The sequence below is a fragment of the Gossypium hirsutum genome, chromosome A03 (assembly GCF_007990345.1).
Source record: "Gossypium hirsutum isolate 1008001.06 chromosome A03, Gossypium_hirsutum_v2.1, whole genome shotgun sequence".
NCBI lineage: Eukaryota > Viridiplantae > Streptophyta > Magnoliopsida > Malvales > Malvaceae > Gossypium > Gossypium hirsutum.
This window is the reverse complement of record NC_053426.1, coordinates 502,369-529,667: the sequence shown is the minus strand read 5'-3', so window position 1 is coordinate 529,667 and position 27,299 is coordinate 502,369. Positions and strand designations below refer to the sequence as shown.

Genomic DNA, 27,299 nt, shown 5'->3' with positions numbered 1-27,299 from the left:
TGATATTTCTTATTTAAGTCAATTATAAGTTCCATTTGAAAAAAAATTAGATTATTAACTTTCTATAATCAAATTTAAATCCAGATTAATTAAAATTTATTGATCCAAATGAAACCAATGGGCCTACTCTCATCTGTTCCTACTTGTCTCTTTGAGCATTGCCAACAACTAACCCATGGGCAATTTTGATTTCTAGTTTAAGAAACCCATGGGCCTATTCTCATTATGTTAAAGCCTAACTCATTGATTATTCTTTTAAGAAACATTTGCTAACACAAAATCTTGAATCTATCTAGGCAATTTAGATTTTAAGTAATTGAACTTAACATATATGCATTTTGAATGAACTTTTTCATAAGATACTTAATAGAGCGAGTATAAGTGAATTAATTAGTAATAGAAACTCAATGATGTCAATTTGAGTAAATTAGAGTTTGTAATTTGTTTAGTAATTTTGTGTAACTTATTAAAGAAATATTCAGGTATTTATATATATTATCACTGTTCATGATTTGACTTCACTATTCATGACTTAACTTCACTATTCATAGGACTGACACTCTGAGCAGGCCTCGGACATGTTGGACATGTGTATCGTTCCGAGTAGCATGCTGGAGCTCGCCGTCCTCTCCATGCGAACTCCTTGGGTGTATGCAAGCTGGGACTGCAAACTCCCTTCGACTCTTACGAGCTAATATCGCGAGCTCCCCTAATTGTCCTCTCGTTGTACATCTCGTGTGCATCCATCTGGTTGGGTCTTGTAGGGTTGCAGGTCAGCGACCCGAAGCTTATTTGGGTCTCGAGTTGGTGATTATTACTGTATGACAAACTTATATCTATATTATCTATATTATTATTGTGTTACAAGTCAATAAGACATCAACTCAATTAGGAAATGATTAAAAGCTTATTAATTTATTAAGTAAATTTATAATGTAACAAACATTATGCTTTTTTTTTTGGTACAATAAGACATTATGTTCTTTTGAAGCTTCAATTTAATATTTCAATTAAAGCCACACTTGATTTTATATATTTTATAAATACAATAGTTTACATAATATTTTTCACTCAAGTCGTGGTTGTGCCATAATTTAATAAAAAATTTTATGTTAAATTAAGTGATTTAAAATATAAATGGCCCAATTTATCATATTGAAAGTTTATTATTCCAGGATTCATGACTACCGCTTATAATAATATTGTTTTCAAGATTCGAATATAAACTCTTTTATTGAAAATGTAATATATTTTACTACTATATCTATTTTCGATTAGAAACCCAAACTAATAAAAAACCAAACCTTAAAACTATTTCAAATTATCTGAAAGACTTTTAAGTCTAAAAATTGACATTAATATTCATAACTTCAATTTTATAAAATTTATTCCCTATTCCGAATCTCAATGTACGAAAAAACATATCGCCATGGGACCCTTAATTTGGGTAAGCTTCAAATAAGAAGACAAGGTCAAAGCTAGGCCACAATATTTAAATCAATGGCACTAACATGTTTAGTCCAAGTCAAATTCTACACACAATTATATGAGATAACCTCATTGGGTAGAACCCAAACCTACAAAAACTTGGTAGATTAATTAGCTATTGTGGAATGGAGTGGAGTGATAAGGATTTAACAGATTTATAGATAAAAGAAACTAATGCTTTATCGATTTAATCAAAATTCAAAATAAAATAGTGAAAGAAATTAGAGTAGATGATTTTTTATGTTGGTAATGCCGGCCATTAGATTTCTCATTTCTCAAATTATCAAGATGGTGAACCCTTGGAAGAAAGAAAGAAACAAAAAAACTATGGCAATTGTGAGTTCCACAAGAAGAATGGTAAAAGTGGATACCAAGCTTTCACAATGTCCTATGGAGATCACTATTAAAACCAAAAGATCATAACTTCTTGTTTGGATCAAAGCGAGGGAGAGGAAAGAAACGAAAATTATCAAGAAATACATCATTTTTTTATTCAAGCTAAGACAATTGAATATCCTTTGCATTCCTAAGTTATCATTATTAAATAAAATATAATATTCATGTTGTTTAATATTTTACAATAATCTTCATTACTAAAAAAATATTTACAGAAAACATAATTAAATAAAGTTAATTTTGTTTTAATACATTCTCTTACACTTATCTTTTGTATGGGAAAGTAATTTTTCGATCTTTTATTATAAAAATCATATTGTCATGTTTATGAGAAAGGAGCTTCAAAGGATAAAAGACTTTCAAAGAAAGTAAATAGATTTTAGCATACAATTATTGGAATCATATCCCAACTGATTAAATTCATTAGAAATTAATTACATAAAACTCATAAATAGATTCATTTTTACACATTCTTAAAACTTAAACCTAGTAGTGAGCATATGATGTTTAGACATTTTAATTCTATAGGTTCCTTCATAGGTAGTTTACAAAATGTTATAGGCTTCTTGTGCTGAGGCCCATTTTAGAAATTATCGTGTGTTTCCACCATTAAATATAACATACAAAGCTTTAGAGTTATAGTTTGCAGTCTTATCTTTTTTGACAGTTCAATTTGCTTCGGGTTTCTTTGCAGTTTTTTTAGCAATTTGGGCAGGATCTCATCCATTCAACACTATTTTTCATGCTTTAATTTCTATAATGATTTGATAAAAGCATTGATTTGAGATTTATGGTAGACATAATTGTATCTACCCAAGAGTGGTAGCTATATAGTCGAACTACCTTCTTTCATAAACTTCATTACTGATTGCTATCTCATCAATTACTTTATGTGGGAGGCTCTGATACCAATTAAAAGTTCATCTAACTAGACTGTTATATAAGTTGTGGTACACGAAGCTTTGGCTCTAGTATTGGCACAACTGTATGAACAAAGCAATAAATAATGGAATAAACACAAGTAAATTGGTAAGTAATTTAGTGCATCACCTATCTCTTTAGGGTTTTGCTCAAAGAAGAAATTCACTATTAAATTCACGACACAAGCAATGATTCAAGCCCAATCTACCATAACCCTTGGATAATTGTGGTCCCACCCTAATACATTTAATATGAACTCTCCCAAAAATATATTTTTAAAAGGTTTGTTAACTAATCAATCAAAGGTGAATAAAGTAATAAAATTTTCTAACATAACAGTTATTAATAATGAACATATCTACTCTCCCAAACTTCATCAACCTTACATCCAATGAACCATTCATATATATATATATAGGCTTCAAATATTCTTAAAATTGCCTCATGTAAAATGGGATAAAAATCATTTAAATTCAAGAGGTTTATCTAGATATTTTATCGTCTGAAGGTTTCAAATAGAATTTGTCTAAGAATTATCTTCTATCTTTAAAAATTATCTTCAATTACAAATTTCATACTTAGACTAAGACTCTTCAAAATTTAATATCTGAATTCAATTTGATTTAATTCAAACTTTTTTTCAAAATTCTACTAATAAATCAAAATTTATTCATTCCTATATACATATACAATATCAATGGGATTTGGTGGAGGGGATTTTTTTTTTTTGTACAAGAAGAAGGATAAAATCACAACTAAACTAGGCAAGACCAAGTTATGCCAGATTTATCATCATGCAGCAATAGTAGAAATTCATCTAGTGATTGCATAAAAATATACCTACTTAAAGGCCTTGAAGACGCTATTGATGTCAATTCATTAATTACCTTGTTGTCTTCTCTAAAAACATATGTAATTTGAATCATCCAAGTTGAAGTAGCCTTAATTGTGTAATCAATGTGGCAAAATGGAGAGGATTTTTTTTACTAACAATTAAAATGAGAAAGATTCTATGACAGGCCTAACTTGACCCTAGTCGGAATGTGGTTTCGGGACCACAAAATTGAGTCATAAAAATTTATTTTAAATTTAATTGCATATATTTTATGTATGATAGTGTATGTGTGAAAAATTTAATGTTTCAATTTAATCTTAGGAATGTGAATTTTCTTGAAATGACTTAGTTGAGAAACTTGGAAAATATGATAGGAAAATTACAAAGATCGAATAACTACAAAGTGTGAAAGCTTGGGTTTGCATGTCAAAATGCCCATAATGCATGAAGTGGCTGGCCAAGTAATGATGTTCCTCCACTAAGTCCAATTAAATAAACTTTTATGTTAGCAAATGATTAAATAATCCAAATAAAAATGAATTAATAAGAAAATATGTGTAAAATAATTTATTTAGTAAAGTTATTAATATTATAAAGAAATAAGAAAAAGGTTTGCATGTCTTCATCCAAGATATTACCGAAAAAAAAAAAAGAAGAAAGAAAGAGCTTCAAACTTTCGGTTATATGTAAGCCTAATCTAAGGTATGTTGGAGTTGGTTTTCTTATAATTTTTGCATATTTTTAATTGATGTTAAGCAGTTTATCTAGCCCAAGTGATAATTTTTGAAATGGTTATAGATTTTGCAATCGGCCATTGATAGAATTTATGAAATCCTTGAGTTTGATAGTACAAATTTAATTATAAGTGTTAGATGAATATATTTTGGGTTGAAATTTTATATGATTTTTAGCATTTAAGGATTAATTGTAAATTAATTAATAGTGTAACTAAATTTCAAAAAAAAAAATTTGGGAGGACTCTTATGAACTAGAAGAGCATTCGGCCTAAGTGTGTCTTGGAAAATAATAATAATAATAATAATTGCTTGATGTTTTAAATGTTTTGGACCGATTTGTTTAAAGCATAAAATGAGAGGGGCAATTGCATAAATTAACCAATTAAGTATTTCTTTAGTGTATTGAGTTAGATAATTAATTAAATAAGTTTAAATTTCTTTTAACTAGCTTAAAATCAAAAGAGAGTTGATTTGGATCGGGGGAAGTCGAAGCTAGTTGAGTAATCGTTTTTATCAAAAGTTAATACCCAAGGTAAGTTTTTAAGCAATTAAGTCAAATTAAATTTATCATTAATGAGGTTTATGAATTTATTGAAAGTATATATATGTATATAAAGGCTATTATTATAGTTGAATGTGATATTTAGGTGAATGTCTTATAACCGAATGTGATAGATACATGGATTGATATAGTTGAATATGAGATATTTATATATGTAAGTAATTAGCAAGGGGTGGTTACCGTATATACGTACATATATATATAGGTGTTTTATTGAAATATTGATTGGATTATAGAGAGTAATGTGGTCTTAGGTGATCAATAGCCGAATGGCTTAAAAGCCTAAGGTGAAAAAAAAATAAAAAATCAAGTTTTAGCCGTGTGATTCTTGTGATATGAAATCATTAATGTTATGGGATATAACTAACTAGCCATGTAATTAAATTAGTTAATTTATTTATTTTAGCTCAAGAACCCAAAGGAGGGGAATCAAGCAAGGGCAAAGCAAAGAACATCGAGTAGACGATTGGAACTGTTTCATCCAACACAAAGTAAGTCTAAAATCCATTAAGCTTGGTTATTATATACATAATTGGTATGCATATCGTGAAAGAATTTCTCTCGTTTACGTATTCTTTTGATTGAAAGGCATGCGACCGATTATACTTAGTTAATTAAATAAATCACTTTGTTAAAAACGAATTGACTTCGGCACTATGTGTGCGAATTTGAATAGCACTATGTGTGCGAAATTGTATGGCACTATGTGTGCGGACTTTTATAGCACTATGTGTGTGGATTTAAATGTCAATACGTATGTGAATTACTAAGGCACTATGTGTACGGGTTAACATGGCACTATGGGTGCGAATTTCCTTGTTTGAGCATTACATGAGCGAAATTAGTTGTTGATAAAAATAAGAGATTGGAGACATGAAAATTGAATCATAGGTACTTGGATGCATCTATTTCATCGTTGTTAAATATTATAGGAAGGAATTAAGGTATTCGGTTATATGATACTTTGAGTTAATGGTAAGACTTGACTAGTAGTTGAATTGATAATTTCTGTAATCTATGGACCTTTCTAGTTTCTAGATCGACATATTCAGTTAATTGTTTGCATTATATGGCTTACGACTTACTGAGTTGAAAACTCATTTGGTGTGCTTACTTGTCTCTTGTTTAGATTTCTTTTGATCTGCTTCATGCTCGGAACCATCCTCGGAGTCATCACACCTGTCTGCAACGTTTTGATACCCCTTCTTAGTAATCTTAAGTTAACATTATGGCATGTATAGGATAATAGTTTGGGAGATTTTGTTGTTTTGAAAGCATTGTACATAAAGGCCATGAGAAAATGGCTTAATTGCTATGCTTGAGTTCGATGTTGGTTGAATATTAGTTTAAGTTTATTTTGATTATTATGTCGAATACCATGGTTGATTATAAGTTATGTTATGTGCTTGTATTCGGAAATGATATGGATTAATAGGTTATGTTATGTTTGAATGAATGAAATTTGGTTTGATTATTGATGGTTTAAAAATGTTAACGAGATACGTGGATGTTCGAATATGAATTGATTTTGTTGGTATGGTTTGCATGGTAAATGTATGTATACTTAAAGTGATTTAATGTTTATGAAAGTTGTATAATGTATATGTTAGTACTTTAATTACAATTATAAAAATTGATTGTACATGTTATAATGTACAAATGCCGAATATAAGTTGATCAAATTGAGTGATTATGTGTATATGATTTGTGGGTTCTATTAATGTATAATTTTGGTATGCTTTTGTTCATTGCGTGGCAATGATATATATATATAAGTGCATGACTTCTAGATATATATTGTAAGGCCCAAATTTTGCCCGGGGCCCAATAAACCAAATAAATAAATACAATACCCAATTACAGCCCAAATATTAAAACCCTAAAACCCCAATTAGCCCACAACCTTAACTAATTTTCAGTAAAAAAAAAAACCTAGCCACCTCCACTTGCTCCACTTACACCTGCAAAAGCCAAAAGAAGAAAAAACAAAAAGGGGCAGAAAAGAAGCAAGAAAACAAGAAAATAGATAATAGCAAATCCATGGTATTTCGGCTATAAAGCCTGAAATCCCGGATTTTTTTTGGATACAAAAACAAGAATATTGTAAAAGGAGGGGGGATTTTTTTTAAAAAAAAAAGAGATTGAAGAAAAAAAAGTGTAATCTCTTTATAGATTTTTCTTTAAAAAAACAGCAAGCAATACAAAAAAAAAAGATAATAACAAAGCCATCAAAAAAAGAATAAGTACAAACCGGCTTAAGGTTTTTTCTTTTCTTTTTTTTTCTTTTTTATTTTATTATTCGAATCCATCTCTTCTCATTCATGTATTAAAATATATCAAGGTATATATATAAGAAATATATATAATAAAAAAAACCTTTTTGAAATTTCCGGCCACCGGGCGCGGTGGCCGGCGACGGTGGCCGGTGGCAGCAGATGGCGGCGGACGGAGCTGGAGTTTGGTCGGAGGGAGACGCCTTGAGAGAGTTTGAGAGAAAGGGGTTAGTTTTTTTTTATGAAATGGGAAAAATGAGTTTTTTTTAGGAACTTTGACTTATATAGCCCCATCAAAACGACGTCGTTTTGGGTTTAAGCCACTAATGCCAAAACGACGTCGTTTTGGCTCTTAACCCATGGCCGACCCGCGACCCGACCCGCTCCAACCTCAGGGTCCGTGTGTTTTCATTGGAGGGGCTATTTGCGCGTTTAGCCCCTCCGTTTTTTATTACTTTGCAATTAAATTATTTTTTATTTTTAATTTGGCACCAAAATTTGTCGCAATTTTCAATTTAATCCTAGCTGATGCTGTGCATTTTATAAAGGGCGTTATTGCACTTTAGGCCCTCTGTTGTTTCACGCGCATTTAAATAGGCCCTTTTCCTTTTTTTATTTTTAAATTTGCCCCAAAACTTCGTTTTTAATTCGAATTTAGTCTCTTTTTTAATTTAAGTTGATTTTTATATTATCTTTGCTACTTTAATTTTTAATATTAGTTCCAATAATATTATATATATGCTTTTAAATACACTCTTTTATTTTCTTTTATTATAAATATTATTATTTTATTTTCTTTACGTTATTATTATATCGTATCGTTTTTTTTATCATATCATTATTATTTTTCATGTACACATTATTTTCATGATTATTATTGTGTTTATTTTTACGACTATTATTGTATTTATTATTAGTATTAGTATTATAATTACTATTATCATACTTATATGTATATATATTTATATGTAAAGTTATCAATGGTTATTTTAATATTATCATCATCTTAATATTAATATGTACTTATTTTTAACATATATATATATGTATATATTTATGAAGTATTATTAATAATTGTTTTCTAACATTGTTATTATTATTTTCTACGTTGTTATTGTTATTGTTATTATTATTATTATTATTATTATTATTATTATTATTGTCATTTTCATTGTCATTGCCATTTTTGTTGTTCCATGTTTTATTCATTTTCATTTATTCGTTAATTTGCTTATGTCTTCGATCATTTCATTTTCCTCATGCATTTGTTTATATTTACATATTACTAGTCTTGCTATTACTTCATCTTTTATAATTACTCATATTATCGTTTTTGACACTGTCCCACCTATTATTTTATTATTCATATTAATATTATAATTTGCTTTTATGTTTTACTATAAATCACGTTGTTTTTCTTACTCAATATATTAAAACAATTCTTTCATAAAAGTAATATTCCGTATTAGGTAATTCGAGATAATTGTACCCTAACTTACTGGGTTTCGAATTTTCTTATTTAACCTAAATAATGGAATATTCCTTTTAATCACAATGTGAGTTTAAAAAAATGTTTATTTTTGGAGATACGAGGTGTGGTAACCTAACTTACTGGGTATGACATGTTGTTACCTCGAAATAAGATTTTTAGCAAATAAAGGCAATACTCGATGTTTGATGATTCGAGAATCATACCTTATCGTGCTGGGTTGTGATCTCTCGTTTGCTCAAAAACAATCGAATATTCCTTTAGGTTTTCACCCATGCTTATTAAAAACCTTTCAAAACAAAGGATGTTCGATGATTGGATATTTGAGAATCGTGCCCTATCGTGTTGGGTTGCGCTTTTTTATTTATTCTAAGCAATCGAAGATCCCTTTGAAGTTTCATCCACGTTTTCTAAAAACCCTTTAAAACGAAAGAAGTATTTGATGTTTGGGCAGTTCGGGGAATAGTGCCCTATCGTGCTAGGTTGCAATCTCCCGTCTGACCGAAATAATCAAATATCTCTCCGGGATTCCACTCGTAATTTCCAAAGTGAGGCAATGATCAATGTTTGGGAATTCGAAGAATCGTGCCCTACTGTATTGGGTTTCGATTTTTCGTTGGACTAAATAGTTGAGCATTCTTTCGTGATTTTCGAATTATAAATTTCCGGACATCGAAACAAGAAGATTTTTGACGATTAACTCGGGTTATTCAACTTTTATTAAAAAAGTCACATTTCAAAAACATTTTTAATTTTAGACATAAGGACAGTATTTAATCGATTTGGTACCAATTTTGGGCGTAGTGAGGGTGCTAATCCTTCCTCATGCGTAACCGACTCCCGAGCTCGTTTTCTAAAATTTTTGTAGACCAAAATTGTTGTTTTAGTAAATCATAAATGTTTTATTAAAATAACCAAACTTTTAGGTGATCCGATCACACCAAAACAAAAGATCGGTGGCGACTCCATGCATTTGTTTTTCAAAAGTCGATTACCCTTTTTTTAAAATTTTAAAATTTTTAAATCGAGGAATGGTTTCGACAGCTTGGCGACTCCACTGGGGAATTTGAGAGTCGAGCCATAAAAATCAATTATTTACTGTCTTTTTTTCGAAAATCAAAAATTCATTTTTAAAAAAAATCATGTATCTTTCGATTGCATTTGATTGCGTGATTGTTTTAGTCTGGGTCTTGTAAAAAAGCACTGCATTTCATTGCATGACCACTGTGGTCACACCTTCTAAGTAGGAGTAAGAAACTACACTTTCGTGAGGTTTTCACCTCCGCATGGGATAGTAGATTGCTTCCGGGGTACATCCGTACCTATGATTTCGTGAGATTTTCATCTCCACATGGTCATAGGGAAATGTATCCCCCTGAACCGAACTCGACCTATATGAGCCTATAATGGGTGAGGATTGAGGAATCTGCTGGTTCGGGTACCTTATCTCTAGAACTAAACCGCATATAGTAAACCTTAGGAACCATCCTTGGATGAAGCCGCGTCGAGCCTTAGTACTTACCCCTATATGCGTCATAATTATCGTTTATCTGCTTGCATTCTATCGCTATTATTTGACACTAATCGGTGTCATTAATATGAAATCCTTAAAAGCCTAAGGTGAAAAAAAAATAAAAAATCAAGTTTTAGCCGTGTGATTCTTGTGATATGAAATCATTAATGTTATGGGATATAACTAACTAGCCATGTAATTAAATTAGTTAATTTATTTATTTTAGCTCAAGAACCCAAAGGAGGGGAATCAAGCAAGGGCAAAGCAAAGAACATCGAGTAGACGATTGGAACTGTTTCATCCAACACAAAGTAAGTCTAAAATCCATTAAGCTTGGTTATTATATACATAATTGGTATGCATATCGTGAAAGAATTTCTCTCGTTTACGTATTCTTTTGATTGAAAGGCATGCGACCGATTATACTTAGTTAATTAAATAAATCACTTTGTTAAAAACGAATTGACTTCGGCACTATGTGTGCAAATTTGAATAGCACTATGTGTGCGAAATTGTATGGCACTATGTGTGCGGACTTTTATAGCACTATGTGTGTGGATTTAAATGTCAATACGTATGTGAATTACTAAGGCACTATGTGTACGGGTTAACATGGCACTATGGGTGCGAATTTCCTTGTTTGAGCATTACATGAGCGAAATTAGTTGTTGATAAAAATAAGAGATTGGAGACATGAAAATTGAATCATAGGTACTTGGATGCATCTATTTCATCGTTGTTAAATATTATAGGAAGGAATTAAGGTATTCGGTTATATGATACTTTGAGTTAATGGTAAGACTTGACTAGTAGTTGAATTGATAATTTCTGTAATCTATGGACCTTTCTAGTTTCTAGATCGACATATTCAGTTAATTGTTTGCATTATATGGCTTACGACTTACTGAGTTGAAAACTCATTTGGTGTGCTTACTTGTCTCTTGTTTAGATTTCTTTTGATCTGCTTCATGCTCGGAACCATCCTCGGAGTCATCACACCTGTCTGCAACGTTTTGATACCCCTTCTTAGTAATCTTAAGTTAACATTATGGCATGTATAGGATAATAGTTTGGGAGATTTTGTTGTTTTGAAAGCATTGTGCATAAAGGCCATGAGAAAATGGCTTAATTGCTATGCTTGAGTTCGATGTTGGTTGAATATTAGTTTAAGTTTATTTTGATTATTATGTCGAATACCATGGTTGATTATAAGTTATGTGCTTGTATTCGGAAATGATATGGATTAATAGGTTATGTTATGTTTGAATGAATGAAATTTGGTTTGATTATTGATGGTTTAAAAATGTTAACGAGATACGTGGATGTTCGAATATGAATTGATTTTGTTGGTATGGTTTGCATGGTAAATGTATGTATACTTAAAGTGATTTAATGTTTATGAAAGTTGTATAATGTATATGTTAGTACTTTAATTACAATTATAAAAATTGATTGTACATGTTATAATGTACAAATGCCGAATATAAGTTGATCAAATTGAGTGATTATGTGTATATGATTTGTGGGTTCTATTAATGTATAATTTTGGTATGCTTTTGTTCATTGCGTGGCAATGATATATATATATAAGTGCATGACTTCTAGATATATATTGTAAGGCCCAAATTTTGCCCGGGGCCCAATAAACCAAATAAATAAATACAGTACCCAATTACAGCCCAAATATTAAAACCCTAAAACCCCAATTAGCCCACAACCTTAACTAATTTTCAGTAAAAAAAAAACCTAGCCACCTCAACTTGCTCCACTTACACCTGCAAAAGCCAAAAGAAGAAAAAACAAAAAGGGGCAGAAAAGAAGCAAGAAAACAAGAAAATAGATAATAGCAAATCCATGGTATTTCGGCTATAAAGCCTGAAATCCCGGATTTTTTTTGGATACAAAAACAAGAATATTGTAAAAGGAGGGGGGATTTTTTTTAAAAAAAAAGAGATTGAAGAAAAAAAAGTGTAATCTCTTTATAGATTTTTCTTTAAAAAAACAGCAAGCAATACAAAAAAAAAAGATAATAACAAAGCCATCAAAAAAAGAATAAGTACAAACCGGCTTAAGGTTTTTTCTTTTCTTTTTTTTTCTTTTTTATTTTATTATTCGAATCCATCTCTTCTCATTCATGTATTAAAATATATCAAGGTATATATATAAGAAATATATATAATAAAAAAAACCTTTTTGAAATTTCCGGCCACCGGGCGCGGTGGCCGGCGACGGTGGCCGGTGGCAGCAGATGGCGGCGGACGGAGCTGGAGTTTGGTCGGAGGGAGACGCCTTGAGAGAGTTTGAGAGAAAGGGGTTAGTTTTTTTTATGAAATGGGAAAAATGAGTTTTTTTTAGGAACTTTGACTTATATAGCCCCATCAAAACGACGTCGTTTTGGGTTTAAGCCACTAATGCCAAAACGACGTCGTTTTGGCTCTTAACCCATGGCCGACCCGCGACCCGACCCGCTCCAACCTCAGGGTCCGTGTGTTTTCATTGGAGGGGCTATTTGCGCGTTTAGCCCCTCCGTTTTTTATTACTTTGCAATTAAATTATTTTTTATTTTTAATTTGGCACCAAAATTTGTCGCAATTTTCAATTTAATCCTAGCTGATGCTGTGCATTTTATAAAGGGCGTTATTGCACTTTAGGCCCTCTGTTGTTTCACGCGCATTTAAATAGGCCCTTTTCCTTTTTTTATTTTTAAATTTGTCCCAAAACTTCGTTTTTAATTCGAATTTAGTCTCTTTTTTAATTTAAGTTGATTTTTATATTATCTTTGCTACTTTAATTTTTAATATTAGTTCCAATAATATTATATATATGCTTTTAAATACACTCTTTTATTTTCTTTTATTATAAATATTATTATTTTATTTTCTTTACGTTATTATTATATCGTATCGTTTTTTTTATCATATCATTATTATTTTTCATGTACACATTATTTTCATGATTATTATTGTGTTTATTTTTACGACTATTATTGTATTTATTATTAGTATTAGTATTATAATTACTATTATCATACTTATATGTATATAGATTTATATGTAAAGTTATCAATGGTTATTTTAATATTATCATCATCTTAATATTAATATGTACTTATTTTTAACATATATATATGTATATATTTATGAAGTATTATTAATAATTGTTTTCTAACATTGTTATTATTATTTTCTACGTTGTTATTGTTATTGTTATTATTATTATTATTATTATTATTATTATTATTATTATTGTCATTTTCATTGTCATTGCCATTTTTGTTGTTCCATGTTTTATTCATTTTCATTTATTCGTTAATTTACTTATGTCTTCGATCATTTCATTTTCCTCATGCATTTGTTTATATTTACATATTACTAGTCTTGCTATTACTTCATCTTTTATAATTACTCATATTATCGTTTTTGACACTGTCCCACCTATTATTTTATTATTCATATTAATATTATAATTTGCTTTTATGTTTTACTATAAATCACGTTGTTTTTCTTACTCAATATATTAAAACAATTCTTTCATAAAAGTAATATTCCGTATTAGGTAATTCGAGATAATCGTACCCTAACTTACTGGGTTTCGAATTTTCTTATTTAACCTAAATAATGGAATATTCCTTTTAATCACAATGTGAGTTTAAAAAAATGTTTATTTTTGGAGATACGAGGTGTGGTAACCTAACTTACTGGGTATGACATGTTGTTACCTCGAAATAAGATTTTTAGCAAATAAAGGCAATACTCGATGTTTGATGATTCGAGAATCATACCTTATCGTGCTGGGTTGTGATCTCTCGTTTGCTCAAAAACAATCGAATATTCCTTTAGGTTTTCACCCATGCTTATTAAAAACCTTTCAAAACAAAGGATGTTCGATGATTGGATATTTGAGAATCGTGCCCTATCGTGTTGGGTTGCGCTTTTTTATTTATTCTAAGCAATCGAAGATCCCTTTGAAGTTTCATCCACGTTTTCTAAAAACCCTTTAAAACGAAAGAAGTATTTGATGTTTGGGCAGTTCGGGGAATAGTGCCCTATCGTGCTAGGTTGCAATCTCCCGTCTGACCGAAATAATCAAATATCTCTCCGGGATTCCACTCGTAATTTCCAAAGTGAGGCAATGATCAATGTTTGGGAATTCGAAGAATCGTGCCCTACTGTATTGGGTTTCGATTTTTCGTTGGACTAAATAGTTGAGCATTCTTTCGTGATTTTCGAATTATAAATTTCCGGACATCGAAACAAGAAGATTTTTGACGATTAACTCGGGTTATTCAACTTTTATTAAAAAAGCCACATTTCAAAAACATTTTTAATTTTAGACATAAGGACAGTATTTAATCGATTTGGTACCAATTTTGGGCGTAGTGAGGGTGCTAATCCTTCCTCATGCGTAACCGACTCCCGAGCTCGTTTTCTAAAATTTTTGTAGACCAAAATTGTTGTTTTAGTAAATCATAAATGTTTTATTAAAATAACCAAATTTTTAGGTGATCCGATCACACCAAAACAAAAGATCGGTGGCGACTCCATGCATTTGTTTTTCAAAAGTCGATTACCCCTTTTTTTAAAATTTTAAAATTTTTAAATCGAGGAATGGTTTCGACAGCTTGGCGACTCCACTGGGGAATTTGAGAGTCGAGCCCTAAAAATCAATTATTTACTGTCTTTTTTTCGAAAATCAAAAATTCATTTTTAAAAAAAATCATGTATCTTTCGATTGCATTTGATTGCGTGATTGTTTTAGTCTGGGTCTTGTAAAAAAGCACTGCATTTCATTGCATGACCACTGTGATCACACCTTCTAAGTAGGAGTAAGAAACTACACTTTCGTGAGGTTTTCACCTCCGCATGGGATAGTAGATTGCTTCCGGGGTACATCCGTACCTATGATTTCGTGAGATTTTCATCTCCACATGGTCATAGGGAAATGTATCCCCCTGAACCGAACTCGATCTATATGAGCCTATAATGGGTGAGGATTGAGGAATCTGCTGGTTCGGGTACCTTATCTCTAGAACTAAACCGCATATAGTAAACCTTAGGAACCATCCTTGGATGAAGCCGCGTCGAGCCTTAGTACTTACCCCTATATGCGTCATAATTATCGTTTATGTGCTTGCATTCTATCGCTATTATTTGACACTAATCGGTGTTTTGTTTGGTTTTGTCTTTTTTGCATAATATTGCATACTAAAGGAGGCGTTAATCCGTATTCAATTACTAAGTTAGAAAATTTGACATGGAGAATGAATTTCTTAGTAAAGTCGAGGATAATGCGGCTGTTCGTGCATGGTCGGAGAGGCTACAATCAGAGAGAGGGGATAGCTTGGCAGAAGGGTATGTATCGGAGTTGCAAGATTTCACTCGCGTCAATGTAGTACAGAACGAGCTGCAAGAGTTGAGAGACATTTGGGCTAGTTGGAATAAAGGAATCAAGCAATTGTTTTACCAAAATTATGGTGACGTATCCTACCTGCTAGACATTAGAGTGGATAAGAATTTGTTCCGAGCCTTGGTGCAGTTTTGGAATTCTGCGTACAAGTGTTTCACTTTTGGAGAAGTGGATTTGGTACCTACCATGGAGGAATACACTACTTTGCTCAGGTGTCCCAAAATTCAGGTCCGGAAGACTTATGCTCGGGTTTTTAGTAGTCAGACTTTCGTGAAGAAACTGATGAGCATTTCTGGGATGAGCGAGCCTTGGGTCATTACTCGGATTCAGCAAAAAGGAGATAGCAAATGTATCCCTTGGGAGAATTTGCAAGATTTTATCTTGACACATCCAGATGAAAGAAAGAGGGTTGATATATTTGCCTTAAACGTCTACAGATTAGTGATCTTTCCTAAGGCTTTGAGGCACGTAGACGAGGCAGTCATTGACTTGTTTGATCGCCTTGAAAAGGGAATCACACCAGTACTGGTAATATTGGCAGAAACGTTCAGATCTTTGAGCTCATGTAGGAAGACAGGCAAGGGGCGATTCATTGGATGTGCACAATTATTTATGGCATGGTTCCACGGGCACTTTTGGAAGGTAGACAAAGTTTCCTATCGAGTCTTCTCCAAGGGTTATTTCCCATTGAAAGAATAAGCAGCTATACAGAGGAGAGAGGATATCTCAGAGGAGAAGTGGATGGACATTCTTCAGAACCTCAAGTAGGTGGATATCGAGTGGAGAGCTTATTGGATGGTTCCTGACGAGATCATGTACCGATGTGGTAACTTCGATTGAGTGCCATTGTTAGGAATTTGGGGAGCTATCGGGTATACTCCACTGTTAGCCTTGAGGCAATATAAGTCGAGGCAATTTGTACCCACGACCTATGGGCTTGCTCAAAGTGAATTCTCATTTACAGGTGCTCATTATAAGAAGAGAGTTCGGGAGTTATCGGATGCTTGGAAGCAAACTTGTTGGATGAAGAGGTTAGCCGTCAGTTCCATAGTAACGCCCGAGTATAGCGAGTGGTTTAGGAAGAGGATTAAGGATAATATTGCTAGGCCAAGCTTGGAGAATACTCGACCTATCGGGGAACAATTACAAATTGCCCCATCAGAATTGGAAATTATAAGGCAAGATTTTGATAAGAAGAGTTCGGAGCTCAGGAAGAAGATCGAACAGTTAAAAGAAGAGAAGATGCATCTAAGGTTAGACGCTGATGTTCAGAGGTCAGAGGCTGAGAAATGGAGAAAAGGAAAAACTAAGGCCGAAGAAGACCTAAACAGCTTGAAGATAGACTACAAGAAGCTGCGCCTATCTATGAGGACTGCGGGTTTAGGTAAGACTTTTGAACAATAGCGCCACGAAATTCGAGAAGAAAAAGCCAATACCTATCGGTGGGAAAAAAAATTTCGAGAAGCTCAGGCACGAAACGAAGATTTGGAGAAGAGTCTGTCGAAGAGCAGAAACGAGCGAGGTGAACTAAGGGCTAGGGTGGCAGAACTCGAGAAGTCTCTGCATCAGTACCGAAACTGCAACACCGCAATAGAGCTGAGGGCAAGCTTGAGCCAGATAGAAGAGATGAAAGGAAGAATAGGAGAGTTAGAGGCATCACTGTAGAACTGTGAGATGCGGATCCAGTTTTTCGAGGCAAACGAGGATGCTTCACCATGTGCAAGACCAAGTCAGAAACAGAGATTACCTTATGGGGGAAGCCAAAACCCAAATTCGGGAGGTAGCAGACTACTTGCAAACTTTAGCGGTTCAAGCAAACATACTGAGCGTGAAGTATGAGTTGGAGTCGGATCGCGAACAAGAGCTGGCCTCGTTGCTTAGAAAAATTAGGACTCTAAGTGTTAGAGCGAAATTTTATTTGTAATTCGACTTTATGTAAAATATTTTACTTTCGAGTGAAATTTTCTAAGGGCAATTGAATCAAAATTGATGCCTCCTTTACATTCATGCATTTGCATTACATCGTATCATTATGCATTAAAGGCCATAAGAGTTTTCTAATTAATTAATTAAAAATTATTTCAGTAACCTGGAAACTAACGAAAACTAACCAGCTACGCACTCCTACGGTACAAGAAAAAAATCAATGGATAAGAGACTCGAGAAATTGGAGCAAATGCAAAAGGACATGCAAGAACAAATGTAGTCTCAGATGGAAGAGCAGCTAGCCAAGATTCAACGAGAGATGAAGGAGCAAATGATGGAGTCCCAGAGAGAAATGATGTCCCAGTTATCCAAATTGCTGTTGGAAGGAATGGATAAGAGAAAGGGCCCCATGGACCAAGTTAAGGAAACGAATGAAGATCTCCAATACCCCCCTGGCTTTACTCCGACGCATGTATCGATGAAGCCCGAGATTAACCTACAAAAACCATCGGTCACAATCATACCCCAGCAAGTTTAGGCTGGAGCTTCAATTCCGATGAACTTCCAAGCCGGCTCAGGCTCTAACTTTGTCAACAACCCGAACTATCCGCCCGTTCCCGACTTGGATGAAGCTGCTGAAGAGGAAAAGGTGAGGATGGATTCGCAAAAACAATTGGAAGAACATTGTAGATGGCTCGAGGAAAAATTCAAAGCCATGGAGAGCGCAGATCATCATCAAGGGATTGATGCCAAGGATCTGAGTCTGGTCCCAAATTTAGTCCTCCCCCCTAAATTCAAAATGCCTGAATTCGAGAAATACAATGAAACAAGTTGCCCTGAAGCACACATCACAATGTTCTGCAGGCGAATGACGGGATATGTTAACAATAACCAGCTACTAATCCACTGCTTTCAAGATAGTCTGGTTGGAGCGGCGTCTAAGTGGTATAATCAATTGAGCCGAGCCAAGATTAACTCATGGAAAGACCTGGCTCAGGCCTTTATGAAGCAATACAATCATGTGACGGACATGACCCCCGACAGAATCACTCTCTAAAATATGGAAAAAAAGTCAAATGAAAGCTTCAGACAGTATGCACAAAGGTGAAGAGAGGTGGCCATACAAGTTCAGCCGCCACTTCTAGAAAAGGAGACGACAATGCTCTTTATCAACACCTTGAAAGCCCCTTTTATCACCCATATGTTAGGAAGCACCACAAAAAGCTTCTCTGACATAGTGATGACGGGGGAAATGATCGAGAATGCTGTGAGGAGTGCCAAAATAGAGTCGGGAGAGAGTGCCAGAAAGTCAGCCCCAAGGAAAAGGGACAATGCAGTGAACAACACGAACACATTCAACAAGGGGCAGTCCAAGTCAATTACCGTGAATCAACCCAAAACGGTGACTACCAATCAACAAAGCTCTATAAGACAAGAATCTAATTCGATGAAGAACACAGAAAGGCCACAATTCACCCCTATATCCAAGACATATAGGGAGTTGTACCAGAACCTGTTCAACGCTCATGTAGTATCCCCTTTCTACCTAGAGCCACTGCAGCCCCTGTATCCCAAATAGTATGACACAAACACCCAATGTGAATACCACGCGGGAATTACCGGGCACTCAATCGAGAATTGCACTGCGTTCAAGAAAGTAGTCGAAAGACTCATTAAGGTGGGGATTGTGAGATTTGACGACCCAGCCACGCCCAATGTAGTAGGAAAACCACTCCCCAATCATACCAACCAAGGAGTGAATGGGATAAGTGAAGGCTTGAATAAGAAGACCAAGTATGAGGTGGCAGAAGTCAGGACCCCGTTGAGGCGGGTATGGAAGGAGATGGCCAAGAGAGGATTCATTGTGTTAGACTCGAGGGAAGAATACAAAGAAAAGAAAACTATTGTGAGTTTCACGACAAGGTGAGGCATGAAATCCAAGATTGCATGGAGTTCAGAGCCCTAGTACAAAACATGATGAACAATAAAAAAATTGAATTCTATGAAGAGACCGAAAACCCCGTAGAGGGAGATATATGTGCAACGGGGAGAGAATCGACGTCACAAAATCGAACACCTAACTATCTCGTGGTGATAATTTCGAGACCCAAAAATAATGAAGCTGGAGTACAAATGCCACCGAGGGTCATAATCCAAAAACCTGCAGTTTTCCCTTATAAAGACAGCAAAAAGGTCCCATAGAATTATGATTACAGTGTAATGATGCCGGGAAAGGAGAGCCCGGTTGACGCTTCAAGAGGGGACCAAGGCAAGGGTTTCTATACACGTAGCGGGAGGCGTTACGATACGGCGAATGAGGAGGTGCAGCCCACAAAAAGAAAAGCCCAGTGGTTGAGGAAATGAAGGGAAAAGCAACCAAACCTATTAATGAGCCAGTTAACGAAGAGGAGGCCAAGGAGTTTTTAAAATTCCTAAAACATAGCGAATACAGCGTGGTGGAACAGCTACGTAAACAACCAGCCCGTATTTCGGTGTTGGCCTTACTTCTAAGCTTGAAAGTTCATCGTAGCGCACTAATGAAGGTCTTAAACAAGACATACGTTGCCAATGACATCTCCGTTAACAAGCTGGACCGTTTGGTGAACAACATAAGTGCTGACAATTATATCTTCTTTAATGACGACGAGATACCACCCGGGGGCATGGGGTCGACTAAAGCTCTACATATCACCACGCGCTGTAAAGGGTACATGCTACCAGGCGTACTGATTAACAATGGGTCGGCTTTGAACGTCCTGCCTTTGACCATGCTGAATAGATTACCTATAGACAGCTCTCACATGAAGGAGTGCCAGAACATCGTAAAAGCATTTGATGGTATGGAGAGAAAGGTGATGGGTAGAATTGAGGTACCTCTTCAGATTGGGCCAAACACATATGAGGTGGATTTCCTCGTAATAGACATCAAGCCCTCATACAATTGCTTGTTGGGAATGCCCTGGATACATTCGGCTGGGGCAGTGCCTTCCTCGTTGCATCAAAAATTGAAGCTAGTATCGGAAGGGAGATTGATAACGAACAAGGCTGAGGAGGATATTATTGCAACTGTGAGCAATAATGCACCCTATTTGGAGACAGATGACGAAGCAATCGAATGCTCATTTCGATCTTTGGAATTTGTTAATGCGATGTTCATCGCCGAGGGAAGTAAAATTTCGGTGCCAAAATTGTCCAAAACCACGAGGATGAGCCTCCAGCTGACGATCGGAAGAGGGGCCCTACCCGGAAGGGGACTTGGGAGACATCTGCAAGGAAGGGTTGAAACGCCAATGTTGAAAGACAAGAGAGACTGCTTCGATTTAGGATCTAAGCCGGATGCGAAACAAAGGAGAAGGGAGCTGGAAAAGAAGCAAGAAAGAAGAAGAGCTCGATTAACGGAGGAGGAAATCAAGTGGGAACCAATGACATTCCCCCATATATCGAAAACATTTATGTCTGGAGGAATCATTCATCCCGAGAGAGACACACCAATGACGGGAGCTATAGAAGAAAGGCTGGAGAGCTTGGACATTAACGTCATATGCGAAGAGGAGACTGAAAGAGAGAATTTGTCGGGCATTTGCCTCTGCACGCCTGGAAGTGTTCTGGACAATTGGACTGCGGAAGAGATTCCTGTAGTTTTTAGAATGGATTCAGAGTACTATCCAAAACACACTTATTGCTCTAGGCCTAGGAGTAATAAGAATCTTTTGTAAAATAGGCCGATGTTTAAAAATGACATTTCAGTAAAATGCACGGTTATTATCATTTTTGAGCAAATGTTATCTCGTCCTTTCAATTCCATTCATAACCATACAAATGATTACTTTCGAATTCTTTTATTCTTGAAACATTCTTTTAAATATTCTTTCATTCTTTCATTCGTCATTCATAATCATATCACGCAAATAAATGTTTCGAATTCTTTTGATTCTTTGTATCTGCCTTCGTCCTCATAACAGGTCCCCAGATATTAATGATACGAGTGACACTGCTAGCGACTCAGAATTTCCTTTCGAGCAAGATGTGTGTATGGATGATTATCAGGATTTTGAAGATGACCAAGGTTGTAACCTATCTCCTGATTTGTTGAGGATGGTAGAACAAGACGAGAAACAAATCCTACCTCACAAAGAATCAGTCGAAATTGTGAGCTTAGGAGGAGGACAAGAGGTGAAGATCGGAACATGTATCACTGCGGAGATGAAGCGAGACCTCATTGAATTACTTCAAGAATTCAAAGATGTCTTCGCATGGTCATACCAAGATATGCCCGGGTTGGACACTGACATTGTGGTGCACCGACTCCCCATAAAAGAAGAGTGTAAGCCTGTTCAGTAAAAACTCCGAAGAATGAGGCCCGACGTCTTGCTAAAAATAAAGGAAGAAGTTCGAAAGCAGTTTGATGCTGGATTCCTGAAGGTGGTAAAATACTCAGATTGGGTAGCCAACATCATCCCTGTCCCTAAGAAAGATGGAAAAGTGCGAATGTGTGTGGACTACAGAGATTTGAATAAAGCCAGCCCAAAAGACAATTTCCCACTACCTCATATCGACACCCTAGTGGACAACACGGCGAGACACTCACTGTTTTCATTCATGGACGGTTTTTCGGGATATAACCAGATTAAGATGCATCCTGAAGATACGGAGAAAACCATATTTGTAACTATGTGGGGCACGTTCTGCTACAAGGTGATGCCGTTTGGACTGAAAAATGCGGGGGCAACTTAAGAGCCATGGTAACCCTTTTTCACGACATGATGCATAAAGAAATCGAGGTCTATGTTGATGACATGATAGCTAAGTCTCGAACAGAGAAGGAGCACATACAAGTCCTGGGGAAATTGCTCTTGAGGTTGAGGAAGTTTCAGCTAAAACTCAACCCCGCCAAATGTACCTTTGGAGCCAAGTCTAGAAAGTTGCTCGGATTCGTGGTTAGTGAGGAAGGGATCGAGATTGATCCAGACAAAGTTAAAGCCATACAAGAGCTATCCCCGTCGCGCACTCAGAAAGAAGTTCGAGGCTTTCTAGGAAGATTCAATTACATTGCTCGGTTCATTTCACAACTGACCGAGAAATGTGACCCTGTCTTTTGCCTCCTCAAGAAACATAACCCAGGTGAATGGAATAAAGAATGCCAAAGGGCTTTCGACAAGGTCAAACAGTATTTATCCAACACCCCGGTACTGATGCCACCTAACCTCGATAAGCCGTTGATACTATATTTGGCAGTATTCGAGAACTCCATGGGATGCGTATTGGGTCAGCATGACGAGTCAGGGAGGAAAGAAAAAATATTTACTATCTCAGTAAAAAGTTCACGGAATGTGAGGTAAGGTACCCGCCGATAGAGAAGTTGTGTTTTGCCCTAATTTGGACAACCCGAAGACTGAGGCAGTATATGTTATATCACACTACTTGGCTTATCTCAAAATTGGACCCTTTAAAGTACATGATGGAGTCAACAGCTTTGAATGGAAGGATGGCCCGATGGCAGATTCTACTTTCTGAATTCGACATAGTCTATGTGAACCAGAAAGCAGTAAAAGGAAGTGCAATAGCAGATTTTCTGGCCAGTAGAGCCTTGGAAGACTACGAGCCTTTGAACTTTAACTTCCCGAATGAAGACCTAATGTGTGTTGCTACCACTGAAGAAGGTGCCCTGGAAGAACTTCCTTGGAAATTGAACTTCGATGGGGCGTCAAATGCTGTGGGCAATGGAATCGGGGCCGTCTTGGTATCCCCAAATGGAGATCATTACCCATTCACTAGTAAATTGGATTTTGATTGTACGAATAACATGGCGGAATACGAGACATGCATCATGAGAGTCCGTGCAGCTATAGAACGCAAGATTAAAGTGCTAGAGGTGTATGGAGATTCTGCACTAGTGATTTATCAACTCAAGGGAGAATGGGAGACCAGAGACCCCAAGTTAATCGATTATCGAAAGCTGGTCTTGGAATTGGTTAAAGAGTTTGATGACATTACCTTCCACTACCTTCCACGAGACGAAAATCAGATGGCTGATACTTTGACTACCTTAGCCTCCATGATCAAGGTGAACAAACAAGAAGATGTCAAACCTATCCGGATAAGCATTTATGGAACTCCGACCCACTGTTATAATATTGAAGAAGATGAAGAGAGAGATGATCACCCTTGGTATCACGATATATTGCAATACATGAAGAATCGTGAATACCCGGACCAGGAAAGCGAGAATGACAAAAGAACGCTAAGAAGATTGGCCATCGACTATGTCTTAGATGAAGATATCCTATACAAAAGAAGAAAGGATCAAGTGCTACTAAGATGTGTAGATACTGTAGAGGCTAAGAAAATCTTGGAAGAAGTCTATGAAGGCGTCTGTGGGACACATGCTAATGGCTTTACAATGGCCAGGCAAATTATGAGATTCGGGTACTATTGGTCCACCATGGAAGGAGACTGTGTCAATTACGCTAAGAGATGTCATAAGTGTCAAATCTGCGGAAACAAAGTTCATGTGCCTCCTTCACCGCTGCATGTCATAGTTTCTCCATGGCCATTCTCTATGTGGGGCATGGATGTGATTGGACCAATATTGCCGAAAGCTTCCAATGGGCATCGGTTCATCTTCGCGATTATCGACTACTTCACCAAATGGGTAGAAGCCGCTTTGTATGCTAGTGTGACCAAGTCGGCAGTGAGCAAGTTTCTGAAAAAGGAGATTATATGTCAATATGGAATGTCAGAGAAGATTATATCTGACAATGCATTAAACTTGAACAATAGTACGATAGCGGAAGTCTGCAGTCAATTCAAGATCAAACATCACAACTCGTCACCATATCGCCCAAAGATGAATGGGGCAGTGGAAGCGGCCAATAAAAACATTAAGAAAATTGTGGGGAAGATGACCGAAACCTACTGAGACTGGCATGAGAAGTTACCATTTGCCCTCTTTACTTATCGAACGTCAGTCAGAACCTCAACTGGGGCAACCCCTTTCTCTTTGGTCTACAGAATGGAAGCGGTGTTGCCAATCGAAGTTGAGATCCCGTCTCTTCGAGTGTTGTCAGAGTTAAAGTTAGAAGAAGCTGAATGGATCTAGTCTCGATATGATCAATTGAACCTAATTGAGGAAAAGAGGTTAAGAGCTATCCGTCATGGTCAGATGTACCAAAAGCGAATGATGCGGGCTTATGACAAAAAGGTTCGCCCTAGAGAATTCCACGAGGGAGACCTGGTTTTGAAAAAGATCCTTCCCATACAGAAGGACTTTCGAGTGAAATGGATGCCTAATTGGGAAGGGCCTTACGTGGTGAAGAAAGCTTTCTCTGGAGGAGCATTGATTCTAGCCAAGATGGATGGTAGAAACTTGCCCAATCCTGTAAACTCGGATTCGGTCAAGAAGTATTTCACCTGAAGAAAGGGCAGCCAGAGTGAAAACCCGCAAAGGGCTCTCTGAATTCGCAGAAAAAAAAGGAAAGGTGAAAACCCGCAAAGGGTACTTTGGAACCAAAAGGGCCTTTGAGTTGAAAACCCGAAATCGGGTAGCTCAAATTTTGAATATGGGGCATATGATAGTCTTGTCCTCTCGAAATTAGCAAGACAGAAGAATGTTACATCTTGGAGCATCAACAAAAGACACGGGATCTCCTGAACACACATTTGGTACGAATGAGCCTTTGAGAAACTAGAATAGTGAAGCTCGTGCTGCAATATCTAGGGCACCTTTCCTCATTTTATTTTGAGCCTTACCAGATTTGTTGTCCTGTTTAATGTATTCACTTCAAGTTTTGCTCAATAAAATTCCATCTTGTCCATTATGATAATCTCTTTCGAGCATTTTTTTTGTCGAAATCACGATTTTTGGACTTATAACATTCACATAAAAGAGGTTACGCATATTACTCTGGAAAGTTTCTAAACAGTACAAGGACCTGAAGCAGGGCCACTAGGCAGAATTAACCAGACTCAAAAGCGGGAAACATTGGAGAAAGAATAGTCCAAGTTGTGACTATTTCTTTGAATCTTCTATCAAAGATAACGACTAAGTAGGAAGACACGATAGTGCATCGATGATAGAACACGGATGAACTATTAGCAACGATACCTTAAACGTTTAAAAAGAAACCACTCTCATGATATTTATACATTCGTAATCATTCATTTAGTTAGGAGCATTTGGCTCATTCGAGTCATGACATCCTAATCATTAGGCATGAACTAATATGCATTATACAGGTTAAGTCCTTCAAGGGACAATGAAGATCGATGTGCCTTTATCCCCTAAACAGTAGGGTAACATGCTAAAGCATAGTAGATCTGACTTTCCTTGAAACAGATAACAGATTTGGCGTCTCTGTAGTGGCGGAGAGCAGATCGAAGATGATTTGGCATCTCTGTAGCGGCGGATAGCAGATCGAAGATAACAGATTTGGCATTTCTGTAGCGGCGGAGAGCAGATCGAAGATAACAGATTTGGGCAGATCGAAGATAACAGATTTGGCGTCTCTGTAGCGGCGGAGAGCAGATCGAAGATAATAGATTTGGCGTCTCTGTAGCGGTGGAGAGCAAATCGAAGATAACAGATTTGGCGTCTCTGTAGCGGCGGAGAGTAGATCGAAGATAATAGATTTGGCGTCTCTGTAGCGGTGGAGAGCAGATCGAAGATAACAGATTTGGCGTCTCTGTAGTGGCGGAGAGCAGATCGAAGATGATTTGGCATCTCTGTAGCGGCGGAGAACAGATCGAAGATAACAGATTTGGCGTCTCTGTAGCAGCGGAGAGCAGATCGAAGATAACAGATTTGGTGTCTCTGTAGCGGCAGAGAGCAGATCGAAAATAACAGATCGGTGTTCCTGAGTTTTCAAGAATCAAGTTGAAGATAGCAAATTTGACACTCTTGAAGACATCAGAATACCTTTAGGGAAGATGAAGAGCAAGATTTTGAGATTTAACCAGACCGGGCAAATTTGGTCCTTTTTATAGTCTTTGCTCTATTCTCATTACACGACAATGAGCAAAGAGGGGCAGCTGTAAGGCCCAAATTTTGCTCGGGGCCCAATAAACCAAATAAATAAATACAGTACCCAATTACAGCCCAAATATTAAAACCCTAAAAGCCCAATTAGCCCACAACCTTAACTAATTTTCAGTAAAAAAAAAAGAAAAAACCTAGCCACCTCCATTTGCTCCACTTACACCTGCAAAAGCCAAAAGAAGAAAAAACAAAAAGAGGCAGAAAAGAAGCAAGAAAACAAGGAAATAGATAATAGCAAATCCATGGTATTTCGGCTATAAAGCCTGAAATCTCGGATTTTTTTTGGGTACAAAAACAAGAATATTGTAAAAGGAGGGGGATTTTTAAAAAAAAGAGATTGAAGAAAAAAAAAGTGTAATCTCTCTGAAGATTTTTCTTTAAAAAAAAGAAGTGCAAACCGGCTTAAGGTTTTTTCTTTTCTTTTTTTTCTTTTTTATTTTATTATTCGAATCCATCTCTTCTCATTCATGTATTAAAATATATCAAGGTATATATATAAGAAATGTATAAAAAAAAACCTTTTTGAAATTTTCGACCACTGGGTGCGGTGGCCGGCGACGGTGGCCGGCGGCGGACGGAGCCAGAGTTTAGTCGGAGGGAGAAGGCCTTGAGAGAGTTTGAGAGAAATGGGTTAGTTTTTTTTTTTTTATGAAATGGGAAAAATGAGTTTTTTTTTAGGAATTTTGACTTATATAGCCCCATCAAAACGACGTCGTTTT

The 27,299-nt window shown here is 35.9% G+C and overlaps 1 protein-coding gene and 1 long non-coding RNA gene across 2 annotated transcripts; both read left to right on the top strand.

The window, feature by feature from the left end:
* The first annotated feature begins 4,267 nt into the window (after positions 1-4,267).
* LOC121223329 (uncharacterized) lies at positions 4,268-6,407 on the top strand. The gene is made up of 3 exons (XR_005920663.1): positions 4,268-4,342; positions 5,346-5,430; positions 6,069-6,407. It is a non-coding gene; the product is annotated as an uncharacterized lncRNA (long non-coding RNA).
* Positions 6,408-15,501: 9,094 nt separating this feature from the next.
* Positions 15,502-17,285, top strand: LOC107942199 (uncharacterized). Its single transcript, XM_041103989.1, has 5 exons — positions 15,502-15,565; positions 15,709-16,148; positions 16,190-16,418; positions 16,474-17,004; positions 17,086-17,285. Exons 1-5 carry the CDS (start codon positions 15,502-15,504, stop codon positions 17,283-17,285), a joined length of 1,464 nt encoding a protein of 487 aa, XP_040959923.1.
* Positions 17,286-27,299: the final 10,014 nt, after the last annotated feature.

Bases quoted from the DNA above. Each gene is read 5' to 3' on its own strand.
- LOC107942199 (XM_041103989.1), top strand. From the start codon at position 15,502: ATGCGGCTGTTCGTGCATGGTCGGAGAGGCTACAATCAGAGAGAGGGG. The intron at 16,419-16,473 runs GTTCCTGACGAG...TGCCATTGTTAG, and splicing joins AGTGGAGAGCTTATTGGATG to GAATTTGGGGAGCTATCGGG. The intron at 17,005-17,085 runs GTAAGACTTTTG...AATTTCGAGAAG, and splicing joins TATGAGGACTGCGGGTTTAG to CTCAGGCACGAAACGAAGAT.